This window comes from Mus caroli, unplaced genomic scaffold, assembly GCF_978045245.1.
Source record: "Mus caroli unplaced genomic scaffold, Mus_caroli_1 scaffold_19, whole genome shotgun sequence".
Taxonomy (NCBI): domain Eukaryota; kingdom Metazoa; phylum Chordata; class Mammalia; order Rodentia; family Muridae; genus Mus; species Mus caroli.
Genome location: NW_028227274.1, coordinates 19,675,901 through 19,701,596, shown reverse-complemented (window position 1 = coordinate 19,701,596; position 25,696 = coordinate 19,675,901). Strand labels below are relative to the sequence as shown.

General features: G+C 39.3%; 1 protein-coding gene across 1 annotated transcript in view; it reads right to left on the bottom strand.

The window, feature by feature from the left end:
- The window catches only part of Asxl3 (ASXL transcriptional regulator 3), a 111,971-nt gene that overhangs the window by 63,664 nt on the left and 22,611 nt on the right, over positions 1-25,696 (bottom strand). The window contains exons 4-6 of the mRNA XM_085833575.1: positions 19,790-19,911; positions 8,814-8,931; positions 7,607-7,726 (exon numbers count right to left, since the gene is read on the bottom strand). Coding sequence (XP_085689701.1) covers positions 7,607-7,726; positions 8,814-8,931; positions 19,790-19,911 — 360 coding nt within the window. The remainder of the gene's footprint in view (positions 1-7,606; positions 7,727-8,813; positions 8,932-19,789; positions 19,912-25,696) is intronic.

Below are 25,696 nucleotides of genomic sequence, written 5' to 3'. Positions count from 1 at the left end.
AGACAAAGCTATGTTTTATAATTCTCAAGAATAGACTGAACACATTAACTACATTTGCTCTTACAGAGAATATTTAATTCCATTGTAATTATCCTTACACATGTACTCTTAATTGGCTTAAGAACAATCCAATTATATATGATTGTCTTATCTCATTAAAGCCGGCGCTGAACATCTCCCTACAGTGCCCACAGAAGGAAAAGTATGAAGTCGCTTTAGTGCCTAATTCCCAGACACTTAGCCTAGAGAGTTGTGGCAGCAGAGACAGGCAGAGAAGACAGGTGAAGCCATAGTAAGATGACACGAGATGGTCCATTCCATGATAAAAGTCACAGGCATGTGTCCAGCCAAGTCCTCATAATTAGTCCTCTGTTGTAATGCATTCAAAGAGGTCTACAGCCACATCCCACCTTGATATATGCATTTGTGTATCAGGAGGAGTGTGCTGGCTTTAGGACTCATATTTCCTGGGAGGAACATACACAATAAGTAGGTGTCAAATATTCCAAGAAAGAGAAAGACACAGGGAGGAAACACACACACTCAAAATCAATTCTAGTGCATCCTATGTCTAAATAAACCTCAAAACAGCCTCTGAGGAGAAAGGTCCTTTTTCAAAGAGTATAGTTTTACAGAAAACACTATAATTGGTGACATAAATAGAGTAAGAAAAACTCCAAACCAACAAAGCCTATATAAATGAACTGTATGAATAATCTAATGGGGAGCTACAAACCCACTGAATGAGGAGCCAGGGTTTAAGAAGTACAGGCCTTATAACCAAATCTTTAGTAGTCAGTTCTTCCCTTGTCGTATGTGGGTTCCCAGGACTGAACTCAGGCCACCATCCTTTGCAAAAGCCTAATTGATTTGCTCAGCCATCTTGATGGCCCAGATTTTCACAGTTCTAATGACTTTGGGGAACTACAGATAAATCTTAAGGCAGTGTTTAACCCTCCCTTCCTTCCTTCCTTCCTTCCTTCCTTCCTTCCTTCCTTCCTTCCTTCCTTCCTTCCTTCCTTCCAAGCTATGTCTAATTGATAAACACTCCAAAAGGAAAACTCCGTTCTCTCCAACAGAGATACAAACCCCTCGAGGCCAGACTCCATGCCCAGCAGTGGATGACCAACACAAAACAAACTCACTGGCAGTTTCTTTGTCTCATAAGGTTTTGACAGAGCAAAAAGAAAAAAAATTTAAACCTTATGGTCTCTTTCATACATGTTATAGCTTCTGATTTTGTGTTTTGAGGAGTTCCTGTGTGTAAGAACAAGTATGTAAGAACAAGTGTGTCTTCTGCTTTTTCTTTGGCTCTATTTCTTCCACTCACTTGTATGTTTTGTCCTAATTGCAATTTGTTTTGTTTTATTTTATCGTAATTCTGTAAATAACTGTCTGGTAACAGAGAGGGTATGGATTCCTATGAGAGGCGAGCAGAGAGAAATCTTGGAGGAGTTGGGGGAGGGAAAACCATAATCAAGATATATTGTCTGAAAAAAATCTAATTTTAATGAAAGAATGAAAACATCTTCTATTTCTTATTTATCTTAAAATTATTTATACTTAGTACTTTTAATTAAAATAGAGTCTTGGTATATATAGTCTCTGGAAAAATAGGTAGTATTAAGCAATGCCAAATAACCCTCAGAAAACACTGATAATATTTTGAATGAGATATAGAATTATTATCCAATTTTCAATTTTACTTTCTGCATAAATTTATTTTTTAAAATATGGAACATTTTCTAAAATAGCAGAGTTTTAGTTCTTTATTACAAAAAGTTAAACAAAAAACATAATGTTGGAATGAATCCCAGACTTTGGGCTCAATGAGGACATTATTAAAACTCCCTCAGAGACATCCACTAAAAGCTTGGGCTTGTTTAGCAAACAGTTTTAAACTCCTACTGTGTGACTGGGTAGGAGGGAACAATTAAAAACTGGTTTAGGTCAGTGACCCTGAATTTAAGCACTTATGTTTTAGCTAGGGGGAAGATGTCAGAAATTAAGAAACACAAAGGAGAGAAAGGATAAAAACCAACGTGTAAGATAGGCCAGCTGGAGCACACTCCATAGAATATGATATTGGTAGAAGAACATCATTTCATCTTGGGGCAGCCAGAGAGAACTGGGGGACAGTAACCACACACCCAGCTTCACTGATCCCACCTGTGATAGACAACTATGATCCATGCAATGCTGAAGAGGGTGGCATAAGTGTCAGGGGGTGAATGTTTCCACTGGTTCACCTGTGAACCCCAAACGCCTCTGAAATTGTTTATTAACTAAAAGAAACACAAAAGAAGCAGCAAGAGAGTGTACTATGCAGTGACTTGATTTAATGGGTACCAAGGCAGTAAGCTGACATGTTACAGTAGTCTCCGAAGACTCACAGGAGAGGCTAGAAGTGAGTTTATCCTTTGCTGAGACAGGGAAAGGACATTTGTTAGCCTACCATGAACTGTCCCAATCAGCATCAAGGCCCACAACACTGAAACAGCTCTTGCAGATACTGATAACACTTAGCTCAAAGTATATCAGACACCTGTTCTCTACCATGCTTGGTTTAGAAATAGCAGAAGAATCAACATAGCTTTGCTTTGTCTTGACTATAACATCATCAGGAAAACAGGAGTTCGACCATTATTCTTTTTAGTTGCACTGACTTACACCATGTTCCCAGACAGATTTGGTCAGAGAGACTTCACAGAGAAATACTCACAGTCTTCACGCATATATAACCCATGCCAAGAGCAAAGTCACGCAACAAGAGAGCTGTGTCAACAGTAGTGGGTAGCCATAATGACGTCACAACTCTCTCAAGTGCTAAGACTATTGAGGACTGTCAAAGCCCATAGCTATTGTTTATTGCTGGCACTGTGATCTAATTATGTAATCCAAACCCTCTCCCAGGGTCCGTGAAAATAGGATGTGACACCCGGACCTGTACTGGATCCTTTACTTCAGAATTCTTAGAAAAAGGTGCATGGGTGCAATGTGGCTAACTCATTAGATTCCATACCTTCAACAGGGCGATTATCATTTAATTATATATATACATATATATGTATAATTATATATATGTAATTGCAACAGAATCAGAGAAAGCACATGGGAGATAATTAGAAGTGACTCTTTATCCCACCAGGAAAATCTTGTCATGAGAATGGAAATTTAGGCTTATGCTATGAAGTCTAATTTTGACTGCATTTTGTTTCAGCATTACTAATTTAAATTAGAAGAGACTTATGGTATATGTTCTAATTTAGAATGGTTTCAGCACATAAGGACTTGTATAATGCCACCCCTACTGAGAGAAGGTGAAGTAAGTTCAAACCAGTTCTGAGACTGAAGTGCATCTGAGTCAGGTGAGAGAAATGATTAAGAGCCAGAGCCATACAGTGCACCCAGCTGGCTGGCCTAGGGCTTTCGGGAAGTGGGGAGAATCACTCCTCCCCTCTGACCTCCCTGTGCATGTGAGAGCTTGTGTTCATCCATACACCACCATGCAACAAGTAAATAATTGTAAACAAATTTAAGAAACATCTTCTTAAAATCTGAAGGGCTGCGGTTTATCTGAAGATGCTTGGTCTTGAGGTCTTTCTTTCACATCTTCTCATTTTCCTTTATCCTGCTGGCATCTATTAGAAGGGCAGTGGAACCTGTCATCTTCTTACTGCATACACTCATATTGGGGTTCATAAAGAATGCTCTTCTCTAAAGACACAGACTCATCCAGGGAGACTCAAGTCATACAGAAATTACTTCTTTATCTCAACTGACTGACTTAGTCAGTTGAGATGTTCAGTTGACAGACTCACTCATTCCTTTATCCAGTATTCTGACAGCAGCTGACAAACAGAAGTTATACAAAAGGTGCAAGGTGACGACAAGGATGGGTAGTACAATCTCTATCCTCAGTTACCCAACAGCACCATGACAAGGAGAGCACCAAATATCCCGACTCTTTGGGAATATTTTTAAAAATCAGTATCTGAACTGGGAAAATGACTCTGCAAGTCAGGATGCTTGCCAACATTCCTAAAGGCCTAAGTTCAAGCTCCAGGAACCACCAACTGGAAGAGAACCAACTACTAGAAGTTGTCCTCTGACCTCCACAAGCACATCATGGCTTGTGTGCACATACCCACCATCCCCCAACAAACTAATAAATATAAGACAAAAATTTAAAATATATTTTTAAAATACTGGATGAGCTGGTTTGTCTGCAGATGGTTAGGTTGGAGGTTTTCTCCTCCATGTCTCCCCATTTTTCATTTATATCATTGGCATATATTAAAAGGTTGGTGAGCACTGTCAACTTCATTTGCACAAAATAAGCTACTATTTAGCTGCTTACTACCTTAGTCAGTCCGAGTTCCTTCCCAGTCACCACCGACTATTGGCATTTTACAGGTTTTTGCTTTAGCAAACTCATTTTAAATCCCACTACTTTTTTCTTTTGTTTGATAGAGGGCTGGCCCAGAGTCCTTAGAAATTCTAGCTCTCCTTCCACATGCAGCCAGAGTGCCTGCACTTTAACACTTAGGCAGACTCTAAATATTATATACAAGGAGCTTGTTCTCCAGTGAGAATGACATACATTGGATGCAGGTTAGACAATCTGCTGCTCACTTTCTGACTAAGACAAGTGGTTCAAATTAGACACATCCATGCCTTAGCCTGTATCTTGGCTGCGATATTTACGAGGGGCCTTCTTACTTTCTGGGCTTCACACTGATTTTTTTAACTGTAAAATGGAAATCATTTTATTCTATAAAATTAAGGGAATGCTAGGACCAAGAAGTGGGAGTGGGTGGGTAGGGGAACAGGGTTGGGGGAGAGTATAGGGAACTTTCGAGATAGCATTTGAAATGTAAATAAAGAAAATATCTAATAAAAAATTAAAAATTAAAGAATTAAGTGACACAAATTATATCAAGATTTAGCCAGATGAGTCCAAGTAAAAGGTCCACATGAGGATACTTGAAGTCCAGGTGCACTTTCAATGTAGCCCAACACGAAATCATAAAGTCAGTTAAAATATTATGAATATTTTTTGATCCTTGAATATGAAGTTCTCAAGTTTAAACTCTGTAGAGGACAATGCCCTGTCTTAGCATTCAAGGGTTGACACACCTGGCCTCCAATCCATTAACATGAACTTTGACTCTCTGCATTCCTCCTAAAAATCAGCATCATTATTTCTACTAATTTGTCCTTGCAGGCCAGAAAACCATCTACAACACTACTCCAGCCTAAGTTTGAACCTGTGAGATAGCCCGTGGTGTGCAGGATTATCTAGAGACGCCTCCTGTTACCCTATCTTTCAGGTGACCCTCAGAATAAAAAAATAAATAAACATCAAAGCAATTCTGATTCTCACGAATTCAGTGTGGACCTCAAGGTAATGACTATAACACATGAGATCCAGATAACAAAAATCCAGGCCTGGAGCTGTTGATACCACAGCATGACCAAAGCTGGGCATGCCAAGAGTATTCTGGGCCTTCAGGCGGCACACTGTCCTTGCATGTCATTTAGTTCCTGAGGTTGTAGTCGATTATTAATTACCAAGTAGTTAATTTTGAGACAATGTCTTACTATGAACTATGCAGCTCAGGCTGGCCTCAAACTCACAAAGATCTACCTGCCTCTGTTTCAGTAGTACTGGGATCAGAGTCCTTCTCTTTTCACACCCAGCTTTGCATTGTTTGGGGAAATGGCCTTGCCAGGTAGTCATGGATGGCTAGGTTTGGGGAGATGGACTTGCCAGGTAGTCATGGATGGCTAGGTTTAGGGAGATGGTCTTGTCAGGTAGTCATGGATGGCTACGTTTGGGGAGATGGTCTTGTCAGGTGAGTCATGGATAGCTAGGTTTGGGGAGATGGTGTTGCCATGTAGTCATGGATGGCTAGGATTGGGGAGATGGTCTTGTCAGGTAGTCATGGATGGCTAGATTTGGGGAAATGGTCTTGCCATGTAGCCATGGATAATTAGGTTTGGGGAGATGGTCTTGTTCAGGTAGTCATGGATGGCTAGGTTCTCATTTAGAGTTGAGTTCCTGGCAAAGCTCCAGACTTGCAATCCTGAGTGCAGGGATTGCATAGGTGGGTCACCCTTCCTGACTCGCACACTCCTCTCAATGAAATATCACTCATCTTTAAATCATAACTGGGTTGGTCATGAGACTGGATGAATAACTTGTGTGTAGATATAGCACAGATGCCATTCTGAACAAGTCATCCTCATTTTAAGAGTTAAAACCCTCAGACAGGAGAAACTATCAGTGTGTATGCATGTATGGTAATTACCCAACACACAGAGGTGTATTTGGGGTTAGAGAGAATAACTATAAAAGTCTTAGAAATGATGGAAAATAAATAACCATGCAATATTAAAGAGTTAAATTAAAAATTGCTATTTCTTTCCCATACACATTTTATCTAAGAATCCACCAGTCCTATTCCAATGCTCTTTAGTGAAAGCATGTTCTAGCATTTAGCAAAATTCCTACCATACAGTAGGCAATTAATAAAAGTACCAAAACCAAACAATCAACCAGATAAATATTGTCTGCTTTAACAAAAAAGAAAAAAAAATATCTGCAAATAAAGAATCCTACACTGCCAAAGAGGTGGCAGGGACAGTAAAAGTTCAGGGTGACCAGCAAGTTTCTGATGTATCTGTCTCTATCCTCGCCCTCCACCCCACAGTTCTATTGTTACAGACATGCACAACCATGACCAGACCTAATGTAGCCACTGGAGATCTAAACTCGGATCCTTATCCTTTTGTGCTGGGAACTTTAGCTACCGAGAAACTTATGCACTTCGTCCATCTGTCATATATTCCTATGCTATAGGTTATATTATCATTATCTCTATTTATAGATGAACTCATTGGGTCCATGTCTCTAAACAAGGTGTTCATGGGTGAGCAAGCTACAGTAGTGAGCCCAGGAAACAGTCATGCTTGTCTCAATTCTCGTACTTTTACTCATTCTCTAATTCAATGCATCCTTCCTCATACCCTTATCCCCACCCTACCAGCAGGTCCTTACTAAATCAAAGTATTCAGAATAAAATCCACTGTTAACAGCAAGATTTTTGGACAGTGTTTCCCAAACCTTTTAGAGATTGTATACTCTTTCTGTTTTATAGACAGATACTACTGAATATTTCAAGTATCTCAGACAAAAATCAAGGCAGGACAGCCCCAATGCAGCAGCCCCAATTATCCAATTCTCCAATTCAATGCATCCTTCCTAAGAGCCTTATCCCCACCCTACCCTCATGTAGAATATTCCAGTAAAGGGAGTTCACAAGACAATACTGCACACCAGACAGCATCCTAACTAGACAGGTAATTACTGGAGTAGACATTTCATGTTAGTCTTGCTTGTTATCTCTGCTTTATCCAACATTATCACATTCTAGCATAAGCTTGAGACTCAACTACAACAAGGGTTCCCAAGTCAGCATTTTTTTTTTCTTAGAGAAATGAAGGATATTTTCTTTTTCCTTGTTTAAATGCTAAAAAGAAAAAGTTCTGTTTTTTTTTTTTTTTAAAGACACACATCTCTAAAATGTGAACTGGTACTCACCTAAACCAGACGTTTTTAAGCGTTTTAAGTGCTGACTTGTTTGTTTTCCAGTGGGAGATTTTTGCCCGTGTTTCATTTCTTTATCTGAACTGTCTGCTTCCCCATTTTTAGACTCGGATCCTAAAAAAGGAAATAGTTATTATGCCATTATCTTTCTCTCCATGTCCTTGACAAGAAACATCTAAAATTGTTTTAAGAACCACAGATATAATCTCCTTTATCTTTTCCCGAGTTAATATACTACCATACCCACAATCTGATTCCCTTATTGGATATAAGGAGAAAAGGCCAATAAATCAATCAGCTTGGAGAGAAAGCAAGAGCAGATGGCCTAATAGCAGAGTTTGACATGCAGTCACTGGTCGAATAGCTTTTAAATAAAGGAATTGGATCTTTTGTAAAAATACATGAATAAGCTTCAACACTACAATACCATTCAGAGACAATATCAGAGATGAGAGAGCGCACACTCAAGAGAGAGAGACAGAGAGAGAGAGAGAGAGAGAGAGAGAGAGAGAAGAAAAAGAAATCAATAGCTTTATGCTGAAACAGGAACAGAAAATGCAAACACTAATCCACAATGAATTCAACAGTTCACAGCTGACACAGTGACAGGAGGTAATTTAGAAGAGCAGGCCAGCACTGCATGGAGGTGAGAGGAATATTGCAGGAACACAAACACTCATAAAGGATTCTGGGCTTTGCAGCAAGTGCTGAAAAGCAAACTCACACACAGAGAAAAACTGCTTTCGATGGTGTTAAGCACCAGCATGTGGTCCAGAACTCAAGTTCAACGTTCAAGGAAAAGCTAAAGCAAGGAAAACAAACCCATCAGCATCAGCACCAGCACCAGCACCAGCACCAGCACCAGCACCAGCACCAGCATCAGCATTCACTTCCTCACACATACTGACATTAGCAAATTAAGTCATTTCAGGATGAATAGGCTGGTTTCTTAAACACAGTAACCGGGAAATACTGGTTTTTAAATCAATGAAAGAAACAAAGGCGGGTACACATATAGAATACATATATACATTATAAATATATGTACATATGTACAAAACAGAACCTCACATGAGAGTATCTTTTCAATTTCAAGAGATTAAAAAGAATAAAAAAAGCAAACCATGAAGCCTTCTCAGTTCGTGAGGAAGTCATCTCTGGGGGAGACAGTGGCCAAGCATACAATATTATAGCTCTTTACCTGAAGGCGAATCCGACTGCTCATCAGACACCTTTAATGGTGTCAAAACAACACGAGGGACAGTCTTGTTCACCATCATTGAGACTCCATTTCTTCTTTTCTGCTGCTGCCTCAAAGCCTATAAAACACGATAATAAAATATAACATAAAAACGTATCCACAATGTTTTCTGGTGATTGAATTACATGATCCACTTGCTTATGACTATCTTCAATTCCACAGAGCCCCTGATCTGTTAGGATTCTTGGTAATCACCTTTGTCCATTTTCCCTCAAAAGCATAAAATTGAGCTTTGGCAAAGGGGTTTAAGCCTGAGACCATTTTCGGTCTAATTCTGATAACAAAACACCACAGAGTGGTTTATTCTACCTTAGCAGAGTGGCTTGAAAGCCGTTGGAACTTGATACTAGGGCTCCCAAGTAAAATAAATGTAAAATAAATGTTTCGAAACCAGGATAAAAATATATATGTCTGCAATTCTCTCGCAGGTGCTTCGTCTCCAGTGCGCTGCTCAGTCAATCAGTTAACACCGGGTGTCATCAGTATGTAAGGCATGTAAGAACTACTGTATTGATGCATTCACTCAGCCGTGGGGAGCGCTGCACAAAATCACCGAACATGGCAGGAATCATTTATTTCTGTGAAGGGAATCAGTCCTAATCTTGGAAAGCTTGCAGCCCTTGGCTTCTGTCTGCTTGACTTTGGCATTAACCTTCAGAACACGAACAGGACGGGGTTTGGGCAAATCCAAGAAAAAAATAGATAGAAGAATAAATCTCTTCAAATGGGAATGCTTTGTGTTTCATAAATGAATCTGCCATGGCGACGATGATATAATAAAAGGTATTTAAAAGTTTGAAATACAGTTTTATCTAGTGGATCACTTTATGCAGAAAATTACCCATAATAAAAAGGGTTTTAAGCACACGAAACAGGAAGAACCATTAAAACCTGAAGCCGCGAGAATGCTGACATTCCTCAAAAGGTTAAAAGGCTGGTCATGGACTGTCTCAAACCTTTTTATTCCTGGATTCTGTGCATTTTCTACTCATTTTACAATGTCTCAGTCATATGATTAATGTGCTTTGAGCAACAGTTGTTACAATCTCCAAAATAATGCATTGACTGCATATTACTTGGCTGTCAGAAACAGTGTGATTCTATTTACACAGGCTATGAGCTGTATGTTTGGCTTGTTGACCATAAGATTTAGAAGTCATCTAATTAGAGGAATGAAAATCTAACCCTCGTTTAGGGGAGAGCTGGCAAATTCAGATGAAATTTAAAGCTACATGACAGAAGGAGTAGTTGAGGAATTTATTATAAATGATACATTTACTACAGATAACATGCTAGGATTCTTATATGTATAGAGTTTTTGTGACGTCCCCAGCACTGCTGAGGAACCTGAGATAGAAAGATTAATAGTCTGTCATGCTTCTCACTGTTAGCCTGCTGTCAATATTATATTTAATGAGGCCACATGTGCTATAAAGTATTTAAGAATTTTCTCTTTCTTCAAGCCGTGTATATATAATTAGACATAAATTGTCTAACATACTTGCATAAATCTTTCTCATCTTTTATATAAGAACTCAAAGCACTCTATTGACATTAACTTAACAATACAAGTGAATCAGGCAAAGCAGCGCTTCTAATTATAACTAAAGCCTTCTTCACCCACTGTGTAAATCTCCATAAAAGAATAAAGGCAGCCAGTAAATATAGCAATGAATCTCTACAAGTCCGTGTACCACCAATTTCAATTCCTCCTGGCAAAATATTAACCTTTTAAGATATCCTCTCTCTCTCTCTCCCTCCCTCTCTCTCTCTCTCTCTCTCTCTCTCTCTCTCTCTCCTTCCCCCCCCCTCTGTGTGTGTGTGTGTGTGGTGCATGTGAAAGTACGAGCTTATGGAAAGTGTTGATTAACTTCAAAAGAAACAACTAACTAATGGCCTAGACCTTCAATTAGAAAGTCAATGATGTCCTGCTTCTTTTTAATATCTGTGGTTGATGATGATGGTGATGGTGATGGTGATGGTGATGGTGATGGTGATGGTGATGGCGATGATAAACTTTTACCCCCAGTTTCTAGAGCTGAAAGGATGCTACAACTAAAGATTTAACAATTGGGTAGAAATTATAAAATACAAGAATAAAAACCTTAACTACTGTGAAGTACTGTCAGGTAAGAATTAAGAAAATACTAAAATAGTCTATTCAAATAATATTTCAAAAATATGTAAGTTTGAGCAATACCTCTCAACCCAACACTTTAAAAAATGAGGAAATGCACTACTATGTACTGCAGGCAACACAAATTAGATACCCACCACACAAGAAACAAAATTGTTTTAAGTAGAATTGAAGCATAAGTGGTCGTTTGCTCTGCTCTTGCAAAACAACTATTGGGCTGGAGGGATGACTCAGTAAGTAGGAGTACTTGCTATGCAAGTGTAAAGACCTGAGTTTGAATCCTTAACACCGATAAAAAGCCAGTCATGACCACACACGTGCCAATAACCCAGTGTTGTATGGTAGAGATGTATTTGTAAAGGATGAAAGCAGAGAACACTAGGGAAACCATTTCCCCTTGGCCTTCATATGCATGCACACAGGCACATGCCCTGTATAACACACACCCACACACACCCCCCCACACACACACAATTGTATTTACTTCCAAGCAACACTAGGATGGGCAGATAACAAAGAGGAGATCACATCTGTTTCCTTTAGCATCAGATTATAAACTGGAGAGCTGATGTCACAAAATACAACACATCTCTTTAGACCCCATCAGTGGCTGTCCTGAAGAATCCAACTTACTCTCCAGGAGCAAGAGTTTATTTGATGGTGGACACTGGGTACCTTCCACCCAGAACACAACATTAACAAAAGAAGATCAAACAATTTGATTCCATCTTGAATCATTAGATATTTCAGATGTCTGTAAGAGCACTTGGCCATGCCTCATATCGACTCGGCACTTGGGACTCTGGTGGCACAATTTATACCCTGCAGGGAAACACAGATTGACTTTTGGTAAAGAATCAGGATGTAAGTGTCTGCAGTTATGTTAGAGCCAGAAACTCAAACTGGCTGTGTGTCAACTCTTCCCAGTTCTCTGAAGAACATTGGCGATATAGAAATGCAAGAGAAGAAGAGAGGAAGAGATTGAAGTGAATAAGTACCAACATACTCCACTGAAGGTCCCAAAGCTGCCTCAGCAAATCTATTTCCTGTTTGCTTATCTCTGTAAGTGCTTGGGATTAAACCCAGGGCCCTCTACACAGTCTATACAAATTAATACTGTGCCACATTCCACCCCTTTGTAGATTATATTTTGATACAAGGTGTGACTACATTTCCCAGGTTGATCTCAGACTTGTAATCCGCCTGTTAACAATGTGTGACTCAAATTAATTTTTAAGTCTTGCTTTTGTGTTTTAAATAGTGTGTTAAAAAAGGAACAGGGGCTGGTGAGATGGCTCAGTGGGTAAGAGTACCCGACTGCTCTTCCGAAGGTCCAGAGTTCAAATCCCAGCAACCACATGGTGGCTCACAACCATCCACAACGAGATCTGGCGCCCTCTTCTGGAGTGTCTGAAGACAGCTACAGTGTACTTACATATAATAAATAAATAAATCTTTCAAAAAAAAAAAAAAGGAACAGACTCCATCCAAGTTGAGGCTTTGAGGTCAGCAGCATGTGATATGCACTAAGAGTCTCCATAAATTCATCAGGATCACTCAGTCCTCTGAGGTCTTGGTGGTTCTCATTCAAATCAGGAGTGTTTGCTCAAAGAGCAAGCTTCTTGGAATTTTGGGGGGAAAAAGGAAAAATAAAAGAAGATGTAGCCTAAAGATAGAATTTATTTTTTCATTTAATTTATTGAAATATGAATCTCCCTTAACTTGAAAAATACATCTATGTGATTGATCATGGGAAAGGGATCAGGAAACTGGTTTTGGTGCCTATAAGTGTGTGTGTGTGTGTGTGTGTGTATGTGTGTGTGTGTGTGTGTGTGTGTGTGTGTGTGTGTGTGTGTATGCACACATATATATGTTCTCTAAATGATGGAAAATGCTTTTCCATTGGGACATCTTGGGGACATTGTTTTGTTCTCCATTAGCTCAGGGGTGACCCTAATTATTCATCTATATTCAAGATTCAGACCTCAGTGTTTGCTTCTTGGTCTTACATCTTTAGTCTACATCCATTTTAGGAGTATAGTACCAATGATGTACCTCTCATTGTCAGGCTAGATGCTCCTCTGGAATGCAAGCAGATTATTTTATTGAACAACTCTACATCCTCTCATTTTTAAATCCAGAAGGAAGCAAAGCTAGAACCTCAACAAATAAGGAGACGGCAAGTCTAGAACAGCCTAGCACTAAATGTGCCTTCTAGCTGGTGCTATGTACAAAGTTCTACATCTGGCTCACAGTGTCAATGATAGGAGGTGCAGTGGCTTGAATGAGAACTGATTTTATTCTTAGGCATTTGAACACTTGGCCAACATCTGGTGGCACTGTTGGGGAGCCTTGGGTGCTGCAGCCTGGCTGGAGGAAGTGTATCACTAGATGCCTTGTAATGTGTCTAGTTACTCTCTTTGCTTCATGCTTTTGGGTCAAGATGTGACATAACAGGCTGGAGAGATACAGCAATGGTTAAGACCATTTGTTACATTTTCCAGAGGTGCTGGTTCAATTCCCAGGATCTACATGGTGGCACATAAACATTTGTAACTCTAATATGGGACTCCAGGGGCACGAGACATACAACTGGTGCACATACATACATGTAGGCACAATATTAATATACATAAATACAAAATTAAATAAAAATGTCTCTGTACAAAGTAAAAATAATATCATACCAGTTTCAAGATAGCTGTGTCTTTCTATGAAAGGGAATGGAAATTGCTGACTGAACAAGCTTTCTCTACAGAGAAATACTGTGATGTTTTCTTATTAAAAAGAAAGGAAAAACTTATGTATAAATATTTCATTTTAGATAGAAAGCTTTCCAGACAATTCTCTCTCTAAAAGTGGGGAGGGATCCTCCTCCTCTCTACTCTAATGGGAGCAAATGAAATGAAGCTGAAAACCAGGAGCTTTTGTGTTGACTTGGCACATTAAACAATAAATGTTCACTGTATTTTAATTGAGACACAACAGCAACAATGTAACTTAAGAATGTGCAGAATACAGTAATCCCTTTATTGAAAATATGAAAATATCACAGACAATGAATGCTAACATTAAAATAAATAGAAATGTAAGCACACATGGGGGACAGCTTTCTGCATCAGGGACCAACAGCAAGCACTGTGACTGGAACACTAAATGTCAAAGTCAGTGATAGGAAACTACTACCACCACCACAACACAAGAAAGTATCAAGACTGCATCTGTTCTGCTATGGCCCAAGGGTGAAGGATCTACAACCATGCTAAGGAGACTGAGAGAAGTCAAAGCAGCAGAAGCATCATGCAGCTATGGTCAGTACCACACCACTTCAAGAACACAACACACGCTTCTTTTGCCTATCACTTTCTTCTGCAGGTTAAGATTCCAAAATCCTTGCTTAGCTTCTTCAAAAGTTCAAAAATATAATCATTCCACATGGTCTTAGGATCTTACCAACTATACCACAGTAGAAAAGAGACAGGGCACAAGGTAAGAATCACTAGACAATTCTGAGAATGCTTATGCAGAACAACAATGAAATTTCAAGGACATAAAATGCTATCCATAAAATTAAGTCCATCTCATTAACTAATCCTGTGATGATTTAAAGGTAAAAAGAATTCAGATATTTTGGAAAAATGAAAAGGTTCTACCCAATAGCTATGGCAATACAGCTTCTCTATAGTTCAGCCTACAGTTGTGATCAGCAGTTTTTAGGTCAGAAAGTATGCTTGCTATAGTACTATCCTGTACCAAAGAGTCTGAGCTTAGACCTGGGATGTTATATCTGACTTTGTTTATGAGAACTTTGTTTTAATTATTGTTTTTATATATTTGTGATGCAAAGGTGTCTGTGTTCTTAGGAATTTGTTTTCACTTGCTTCTTTCTACATACTTTCTATCATAGTTATATTGAATCAGAACTCTCTCTCTCTCTCTCTCTCTCTCTCTCTCTCTCTCAGAAGAGGTTTATTAAAAAAGCAAATTAAAAGTATATTCATATACCCAGAGAGCTATTGGAACATGCTGACCCAAGGAGGCACTAGCAGCACATTGGGTAGTGTTATGGGATTGTTTTAAGTTTACATGAATATTTATGAAGTGGATAGATATTCATGGAGATAAGGTAATCGTCTCTCCCAAATCATGGTAGAACAGACTCTATTTTAGGGCATTTTATCCCATTATCCTCTTGAAAAGCCTATAAGGAAGACCTAAACCATAATGCAAATGACATAATAAAGCCGGGGTCCTCTGAGGATTCGGACTGTTTTTAGTACATATGTGTGATGATGGATAAAGTCCCCTGGCACCTGGGTTTCTAATAAAGCTGGGAAAACTAACTGCAGTTTCAGAGATGCTTTACCATAGCGGGCAAGGATGAGAATGTAGTTGTAATAAGTTTGTAGTGGTGAATGCAACTGAGCATGAGCCACCAATACAAGCAGGTAACAAAAGCAATCTGTTTTGGGAATGGTATCCTAGGGAGCATACTTTGTTGCCTTCCTGATGTAATAGAAGGCTCAAGTCTGTAAATTTCCATGACTTCATGAAATTCACAGGCAAATGGATGAAACTAGAAAATATAATCCTGACTGAGGTAACACAGGGACAAAAGAACACACATGATAGGTACTCACTGATAAGTGGATATTAGGAAAAAAGCTCAGAATGCCCATGATTCAAATTACAGACCAATGAAGCTTAAGAAGAAGGAAGACCAAAAAGAAGTGTGGATGCTTCAGTCCTAGTTAGAAGGGGGAACAAAATAATCATGGGAGGTAGAGGGTGGGATGTACTTGGGAAGAAGAGAGGAAGGGGAGAGGAATAAATGGGGGTAGGATCAGGTGTGGAGGAGATGGGGGAAATGTACAGAGGGTCAGGAAATTGATCGGAGGTGTGTAGCAATGGGGGATGGGGAACTGGGGGTAGCCAACAGAAAGTCCCAGATGCCAGGAAAGCAAGATGCTCCCAGGACCTAACAGGGATGACATTAGCTGAAATACTCCACAAAGGAAGAGAGAACCTGTAGAGAACATATTCAGAGGTAAGGCACAGCTCCCAGTTGAGGGATGGGGCCACCCACCATTCTCAAAATTTTAACCCAGAATAGCTTCTGTCTAAAAGAAATACAGGGACAAAGAGTAGAGCAGAGACTGAAGGGCAGACCATCCAGAGACTGCCCCACATGGGGATTCATCCCATATGCAGCCACCAAAACCAGTCACTATTGCAGATGCTAAGAAGTGCTTGCCAACATTCTTACCAATAAAGATGTAGATGCTTGCAGCCAAACATCGACTGAGCATGGGGACCCCAATGGAAGAGTAAAGGGAAGGACTGAAGGAGCTGAAGGAGTTTGCAACCCCACAGGAAGAGCAACAATATCAACCAACCAGACACACACCCTCCCAAAGCTCCCAGGGGCTGAACAACCAACCAAAGAGTACATATTGAGGTATCTGTGGCTCCAGCTGCATATGTAGCAGAGGACGGCCTTATCTGGCATCAATGGGAGGGGAGGCCCTTGGTCCTATGAAGGTTTGATGCCAGAGGATAGGTGAATGCTAGGGTGGTGAGGTGGAAGTGGATGGGTGGGTAGGGGAGGACCCTCATAGAAGCTTGGAGAAGGAGGTGGGATAGGGAATTTTGGGAGGGGAAACTAGGAATGAGTATAACATTTGAAATGTAAATAAATAAAATAACCAATAAAATTGTTTTTGAAATTTTCCACAGTTACAAAGCAGCATGATATACTCCATGCTAAAAAGAGGTATTAATGATGAAGATAGAATCTAAAACTGCAATTTTAGATTCAAATGTCCTCTCTGAGAGTCATTGGCTTGATGGTCTTGTACAAGTTATGCTGATTCTTTATTCCTTGGTTTACTTGAAAAACAGGCAATATAGCTGGGGATGGTGACACATGTGAGACACAGACGCAGGAGAATGAGGAGGTCAAGGTCATCCTTAGCTACCAGCTAAGCTCAAACTCAGCTCAGACTGTATGAGACCCTTTCACAAACAGCAGCAATAAAGAAAAACAAAAATGGACATTGAGTGTTTTCATAGTTTAAAGGATATGTCATAATGTAAACATCAGCGTATGCAACCATCATTCAAGTGATTTGGCTGGCTTAGGGGCTATGATTATGATTTATGTGTATATACAAACACAAGGAACATATATTCACACATGAAATCATGTATAGGCATATATGTACATGTTTGCATGGCAATCATTGATAAAAGTTATATCTAATCATACTCATCAATGTGCAAAAAACAATGAAGGTGCACATTGCTAGAGTTATAACATAAATGCATTTGGTTCAGGCAAGTTTCTAACTGCTATCTTAATGCATCCAGCAATCAATAACCAGGGATCCAGGTAAAATTCTGTAGAGGGTGCATTCTCCTGAATATTATATACAATATGAATTAGTTATTAAAGGAACATTAGCATATCTGATCTCTATTGAGTTGCATCTACTTGGTTACTAGTTTGCTACTTGGTTACAAGACAGAAGTTAAAAGAAAGGAATAAACAACTCTGTCCTGTAATTGAGACGCTCACATGACACACTTCTATAAACAAGCTTTAAGCTACATGCAATGAAGTTATGTTTCTCATGGATGCATGATCCAGTACAAAAACAGAAAGAAAGGAAAGGAAAGGAAAGGAAAGGAAAGGAGAGGAAAGGAAAGGAAAGGAAAGGAAAGGAAAAGAAAAGAAAGGAAAGGAAAGGGAGAGAGGGAGAGGGAGAGAGAGAGAGAGAGAGAGAGAGAGAGAGAGAGAGAGAGAGAGAGAGAGAGAAAGAGAAAGAAGAAGAGAAAAGAAAGAAGAAAAGGAAATAAAGGAGGGAGGGAGCAAGGGAGGGAGGAAGGGAAAGAAAGAAAGAAAAAAAGAAAGAAAGAAAGAAAGAAAGAAAGAAAGAAAGAAAGAAAGAAAGAAAGAAAGAGAGAGAAAGAGAGCGAGAGAGAAAAGTGCCCAGCAACTCCCTGCTGAGTCAAGTTTGTATAGCATTAATAATTGTATAGGGTTCAGAGGTGTAAAGAAAGTGAGAAAAAACTGTCACTAAGCACCAGAGCCATCGGAATCAGTCTCTTCCCATTCATGCCCAGCAGGCCTCACCGTTTGCACATCCTCCAGACCACACACTTTGGAAGCATGCATTTCATTTATGATCCCATTTATGCTTCTTAAATGCCACAGCTACAAGTGTCTAATTTTGTACCCTTTGTTCTGTGCTGTTTAGTATTTTATTGCCTACATTCTATTTCCTATTTGCTGCTTGAATGAGCATTTGCTTGGGCTTACCTACCCACTCCATCTTTTATTTCCTAAATTAAAAAGGGATATCAATGCAAATCACAATTGTGCTCTACAGCATCTAAAAATGCTTCACAAAAATCATGATATGAATGGTAAGTATCCAAAGGAGATTGAATCTACACAGGAAAAAGCACTGTTAATACCTTAAATATGGATGGAAGCACCATAACTTCAATAATTAATACAGAACAGATAAGTAACATAGCTCAATATTAAGATGTTCAACTTCCTTCTAGTATTTCCTGGTTTGAGACAGAGAAGGTGAGTAGAAGCATGTGAAATCTCCGAGTGCATGTGAGCTTGAGTGGTTATGATGATCCCATATGTTAAGCCAGCAGGAGGAGGAGGGTTGCTAGGCTAGCCTAGTGTAAATTGTGAGATTCTATCTCAAAACAAAACAAATCAACCAGAGTGAGCATGGTGAAGAGAGGATGAAAGGGAGGAAGAAGTCACAAGATCATCCAGGGGGGCCTTGGCTGATGGGGACAGTTGGAAAAGATGGTTTCTCTTTTCTTAGTTATAAACACATTACAGGAAGGGGAACTTTGTTCCTGACTTGATGTAACTGCTAGAATGCATTGACCATGGATGGGTCATACAGGAGTGCAGGGTGCCGCTTACACAGTATAACCATTATTCACAGCCCCATGTAACCATGGTACCTTTCCTTCTCTGCATAGTCCAGCACTTGCTGATGTGGTGATGGCAGGCAGCTCACACTCACTTAGTGAGGATTGTGAGGCAGCCATTCTCCATCACAGCTTCCTATAGGTTACCTTGACTATTCCCGAGGTCAATCCTACTTGAAAAGTATTCTCACTAAGCCAGTGTCAATGAGATTTAAGAGATTCAGAGACAAACGTGGTTTGCCCAGATTCTCAGAATGACAATTATTTAAATCAGGCTGTGTCAGTGCCCAAACCCAATATTAAAACAATTACCTCCACCACCATCCAAACACAAGTCCGAATAGGTCAAGGCTACCAAGGTCAAGTACCTTTTATGATATAAAAAGGAGATTCCATTCAGCATCAAACAATATCCACTGATAGATAATGTGGTAAGACCCAGACAAACAGGATGAACATACACAGCATAAACCAAGATATAATGTTCAAATTATTTACCACAATTGTGACCTTAACTTGATTTACTATAAGGAACACAAGCACACACACACACACACACACACACACACACACACACGCATGCATGTTCTTGCATAAGTCTAAACCCATTTCTTATTCTGTTTTGCAACAGAGTTCTCAGTTTAATTCTTGCCTAATTTCAATATAGAGTAAAATTATTCTATCAAATATTACAGAAACCGTACCCCTGTTATTTTCTGAGTTTAGGTTCCTAGTTATGTTACTTGGTCCCCACCAAACCCTTAACCTTCTGTAGGCAGAACTGAAAGGGTAAGTGCAGAAGGAGGCCTCTTACCTGCTTCAGGGCCTTTTTGGTGTGCTGCTGGAAGGAAGATACCAGCTTGCTTTGCACTGCCGTGTTCGTAAGGCTGCAATCTCGAGTGGAAGTTACTTCATCCGTTACCTGCTTCGTACACACTAGAAGCAGAGAGAGATAATGATATTACTAATTTGAATTCCTTTTTTTACACCCACTGTAATTAACTCACTTGGAGCTTTTCTCCAGTTGAAAATGGATACTTAAAATACAGCAAAATAGCACAGTGTGAGGAAGCATATCTGGATTCCAAGAGAAGGGATCAGTTAGTAACTGTGCCGCAGTTCCACTTGACTACTGTATACATCCCAGCTTCCATTCCCACTGACAACTGGGTCTGTGCCCTAGGGCAAGTGGACCACATACAAACAGCCATGTAAGTGCCATACAAGTTGGGGGTCAATAAACACTATGTCTATCTGCATATGCAGATCCTAAATTGGAACAATCTTAGTGAATAACATTGTCTTAAACAAACCCAGGTCCATAGACTAAAAATGACTCTTGGACTCAATAACTGGTCCCTAGAGAATTCATGGAGGCCCAGGCTGAATTTCTTTTTCTATGGGCTAAGATCTCTTATTCTTGCTATCAACTCAAGATAACTGTTTTGTCAAACAATTTGTCTGCTCTGCAGATAGCAATGTGTTCTGTCCACTTTGTCAGATGTGTGCTTTCCTTTGGCTTGTCGCACATGGAAAGTTTTATTTCCAAACACTGCTGCTGAGAACTGATGTCTTTCTGAAGTGAGTGATCCAGAAGCACAGAGTCCACTGCTCTGTGACGCATTTGTTTGGGAGTTCCTCCTACAGCCCTCTCCTAGCTAGGAGGCTCTGGCCAGGGATACAGAGAAGACCCTGCTATCCAGAGGAAGGAGTGAGATTTGCAGAAGCAAAGTGAGGAGAAAGTAGCAAGACAAGTCACAGAATGGAGGCATATGTCAAAGGCAGGAGGCAGAGGAAGTTTCATGGAAGAAAATAACTTGAGAACATATTGTCAAAGCTCAAAACAAAGCTTTTTAAGGGCACTGGGTACAAGATAAGTCAAGACTATTTTCCAAGTGAAGGCAACTTGGGGGAGGAGGTTCTGCATAGACGTTTTAAGAAAACTACAGAATAGAGACTGTTCAGTTATCAATAACCAAAACATACCCCCAATAAAAGAAATAGCTACTGCAAAATGTATAGAGTCTTTATATAATATTTGCTTTTGAAAGACTTTAGCACATTTCACCTACAAATGAACATGTAATGCATTGGAAAGTTTTGTTTAAATCAGTGTTAATTAAGTTTTGTTTTAATACAGAAAGTAATTTGGAAGCCAAATGAACATATTTAGCAAAAATGTTAATTACTGTTAATTATTTTTCTAGAAATTTTACATATGGGATATCAGCTCTTACAGTTTGATTATTGTAAGAAGGGAAAAGCATTATCTTGGTGTAAGGAAGAAAGAAAAGTAGAGCCCAGAAAGGCTAAGAAAGTCACACAGTGTTACAGATAATGACCTCACACTGGGGATCCCAGGCTAGCCAAGTGTGACTGACTGTCTTCCACAGAAAGTACTGGTCCCAAAAGTGAAGATCTGATACAGAAATTTCCACATTTTAATAAGTATCATTTAGCAATATGAGTTTGGATGTACTAAGTGGGAAGTTCATAGAGCTTAAAGGATTAGGGTATTCAGTAACAGAGCAATGGAAGGGCTACAGTAAACGTATTTTGACATGTTCTTGGAAAGATCACTCAGTGCTTAAGAGTTCTTTTTGCTCTGTAAAGGACCCAAGTTTGGTTTCCAGCATCTGGGATTTGATGACCTATTCTTATCCTTACCGACAAGTGTTCATGCATGTTAATACACACACAGACACAGACACACACACACAAATAATAACAAAACAAAACAAAAAAGATTTGGATGCACATATAGGGACAGAGTCTTTGAATTAAAGGTCAGATGGCTTTCTTTCCACCTGATATGATGTGACAGTTTTCATTAAGACAGTCTAAATTTTCCAGCAGAGACTCCTTTGTATAATGGTCACCAGGTTTCTTTCCTGGTATGATTGCTAACATTTCACAAAAGCTTCTTTACCAATAAATATTCATCGGATCATACTCCAAAGATAGATCAATTTGTATTCTAATGACTCTCTTTGTAGACCAGGCTGGCCTCGAACTCAGAAATCTGCCTGCATCTGCCTCCCAAATGCTGGGATTAAAGGCTTGCAGCAACACCACCCAGCCCTAGCACACCCAGGATCTTGGGATCACTGAGACCAGTTTACACAGGAGAACATGTGGGCAGCAGAAGCAACAGAGCTTCTTGGAAAGGGTCCCTTCAGGCTTTCATCCTCAGCCAGGAGGCAGAGCTGAGACCCAGAACCCTGGGCACCTTCCCCGACAGAGGAGAGTTGGCCTCTAGGGAGGTCTCTGACCCGTGGACTCAGGAGGCAGATTCTAGCTCCAGACTTCTGTGCACCTTCCCTTCAAGAGGAGAGCTTGCCTCCAGAGAGTGCTCTGACCACTGGGACTCAGGAGAGAGTTGGACTCCCAGGAGTGCTGACAGAGGCTAACATAATCACAGGAGGAACAAGCTCCAGCCAGAGACAGCTAGAATATTTAATACCAGAGATTACCAGATGGCGAAAGGCAAACATATAAATCTTACTAACAGAAAGGAAGACCACTCAGCATCATAAGAACCCAGTATGCCCAACACAACGAGTCCTGGATACCCCAACACACCAGAAAAGCAAGATTTGGATTTAAAATCATATCTCCTGATACTGGTAGAGGATTTTAAGAAGGGCATCAATAACTCATTTAATGACACAGGAGAACACTGTTAACATATACAAGTCCTTAAAGAATTACAAGAAAACACTGCTAAACAGGTAGAAGTCCTTAAAGAGGAAACACAAAAATCCCTTAAACAATTACAGGAAAACAAAACCAAACAGGGAAATAATTGAACAAAACCATCCAAGATATAAAAATGGAAGTAGAAACAATGAAGAAAACTCAAAGGGAGACAACTCTGGAGAGAGAAACACTAGGAAAGAAATTGGGAATCAGGCCGGGTGTGGGGGACACACCTTTAATCCCAGCACTCGGGAGGCAGAGGCAGGTGGATTTCTGAGTTTGAGGCCAGCCTGATCTACAAATTGAGTTCCAGGACAGCCAGGGCTATACAGAGAAACCCTGTCTCTAAAAACCAAAAAAAAAAGAAAAAAAAAATCAGGAATCATACATGTGAGCATCAGCAACAGAATACAAGAGATAGAAGAGAGAATCTCAGGTGCAGAAGATTCCATAGAGAACATGGACACAATAATCAAAGAAAATGCAAAATGCAAAAAGATCCTAACCCTAAGCATCCAGGAAATCCAGGATACAATGAGAAGATCAAACCTAGAGGATAATTGATATAGATGAGAATTAAGATTTTCAAATTAAAGGGCCAGTAAATATCTTCAACAAAATTATAGAAGAAAACTTCCCTAACTTAAAGAAAGAGATGCCCATGAACATATAAGTAGCCCAGACTACTATACACAGCAAAACTCTCAATTACCATAGATAGAGAAACCAAAGTATTCCATGACAAAACCAAATTCACACAATATCTCTCCATGAATCCAACCCTTCAAAGGATAACAAAGGGAAAACACCAACACAAGGAGGGAAATTACTCCCTAGAAAAAGCAAGACAGTAATCCTTCAACAAACCTAAAAGAAGATAGCAGTAAGAACAGAATCGCAAAACTAATAATAATAATTAAAAAAAAACAGGAAGCAACAATTATTTTTCCTTAATATTTCTTAATATCAATGGACTCAATTCCCAAATAAAAAGACATAGACTAACAAACTGGCTGCATAAACAGGACCCAACTTTTTGACGCTTACAGGAAACCCATCTAAAGGGAAAAGACAGACACTACCTCAGAGTAAAAAGCTGGAAAATAATTTTCCAAGCAAATGGTCTGAAGAATCAAGCTGGAGTAACCATTGTAATATCAAATAAAATCTACTTCCAACCCAAAGTTATCAAAAAATACAAGAAGGGGCACTTCATATGCATCAAAGGTAAAATCTTCCAAGATGAACTCTCAATTCTGAATATTTATGCTCCAAATGCAAGGGTATCATCATTCATTAAAGAAACTATAGTAAAGCTCAAAGCACACATTGCACCTCAAACAATAATAGTAGGAGACTTCAACACTCCACTCTCATCAATGGACAGATCCTGGAAACAGAAACTAAACAGAGACACAGTGAAACTAACAGAAGTTATGAAACAAATGGATTTAACAGATATCTACAGAACATTTAATCCTAAAACAAAAGGATATACCTTCTTCTCAGCACCTCATGGTACCTTCTCCAAAACTGACCATATAATTGGTCACAAAACAGGACTCATCAGATACAAAAATATTGAAATTATCCAATGCATCTTATCAGATCACCACAGACTAAGGCTGATCTTCAATAACAACATAAATAATACAAAGCCAATATTCACATGGAAGCTGAACAACACTCTACTCAATGAAAACTTGGTCAAGGAAGAAATCAAGAAAGAAATTAAGGACTTTTTAGAGTTTAATGAAAATGAAGCCACAACATACCCACACTTATGGGACACAATGAAAGCATTTCTAAGAGGGAATCTCATAGCTCTGAGAGCCTCCAAAAAGAAACTAGAGAGAGCATACACTACCAGCTTGACAGCATACCTAAAAGCTCTAGAACAAAAGGAAACAAATTCACCCATGAGGAGTAGATGGCAGGAAATAATCAGAATTGGTGCTGAAATCAACCAAGTGGAAACAAAAAGAACTATTCAAAGAATCAACCCAACCAGGAGCTGATTCTTTGAGAAAATCAACAAGAAAGACAAAACATTAGTCAGACTAACTAGCGGGTACAGGGACAGTAACCTAATTAACAAAATCAGAAATGGAAAGGAGACATAACAACAGAACCTGAGGAAATCCAAAACATCATCAGATCCTACTACAAAAGCCTATACTCAACAAAACTTGAAAACCTGGATGAAATGGACAAATTGCTACACAGATACCAGGTACCAAAGTTAAATTAGGATCAGATTAATGATGTAAACAGTCCCATATCCCCTAAAGAAATAGAAGCAGTCATTAATATTCTCCCAACCAAAAAAAGCCCAGGACCAGATGGGTTTAGTGCAGAGTTCTAGCAGACCTTCAAGAAGACCTAATACCAATTCTCCTCAAACTATTCCACAAAATAGAAGCAAAAGGTATTCTACCCAATTCATTCTATAAAGCCACAATTACTCTGATACCTAAACCACACAAAGACCCAACAAAGAAACAGATCTTCAGACCAATTTCCCTTAAGAATATCGATACAAAAATTCTCATTAAAATTCTCGCAAACTGAATCCAAGAACACATCAAAATGATCATCCATCATGATCAAGTAGGCTTCATTCCAGGGAAGCAGGGATAGTTTAATATATGGAAATCCATCAATGTAATCGACTATATAAACAAACTCAAAGACAAAAACCACATGATCATCTCATTATATGCTAAGAAAGCATTTGACAAAATCCAACATCCCCTTCATGATAAAAGTCTTGAAAAGATCAGGAATTCAAGGCCCATACCTAAACATAATAAAAGCAATATACAGCAAACCACTAGCCAACATCAAACTAAATGGAAAGAGGCTAGAAGCAATCCCACTAATATCAGGGATTATACAAGGCTGCCCACTTTCTCCCTACCTATTCAGTATAATACCCGAAGTCCTAGCCAGAACAATTAGACAACAAAAGGAGGTCAAAGGGATACAAATTGGAAAGGAATAAGTCAAAATATCACTATTT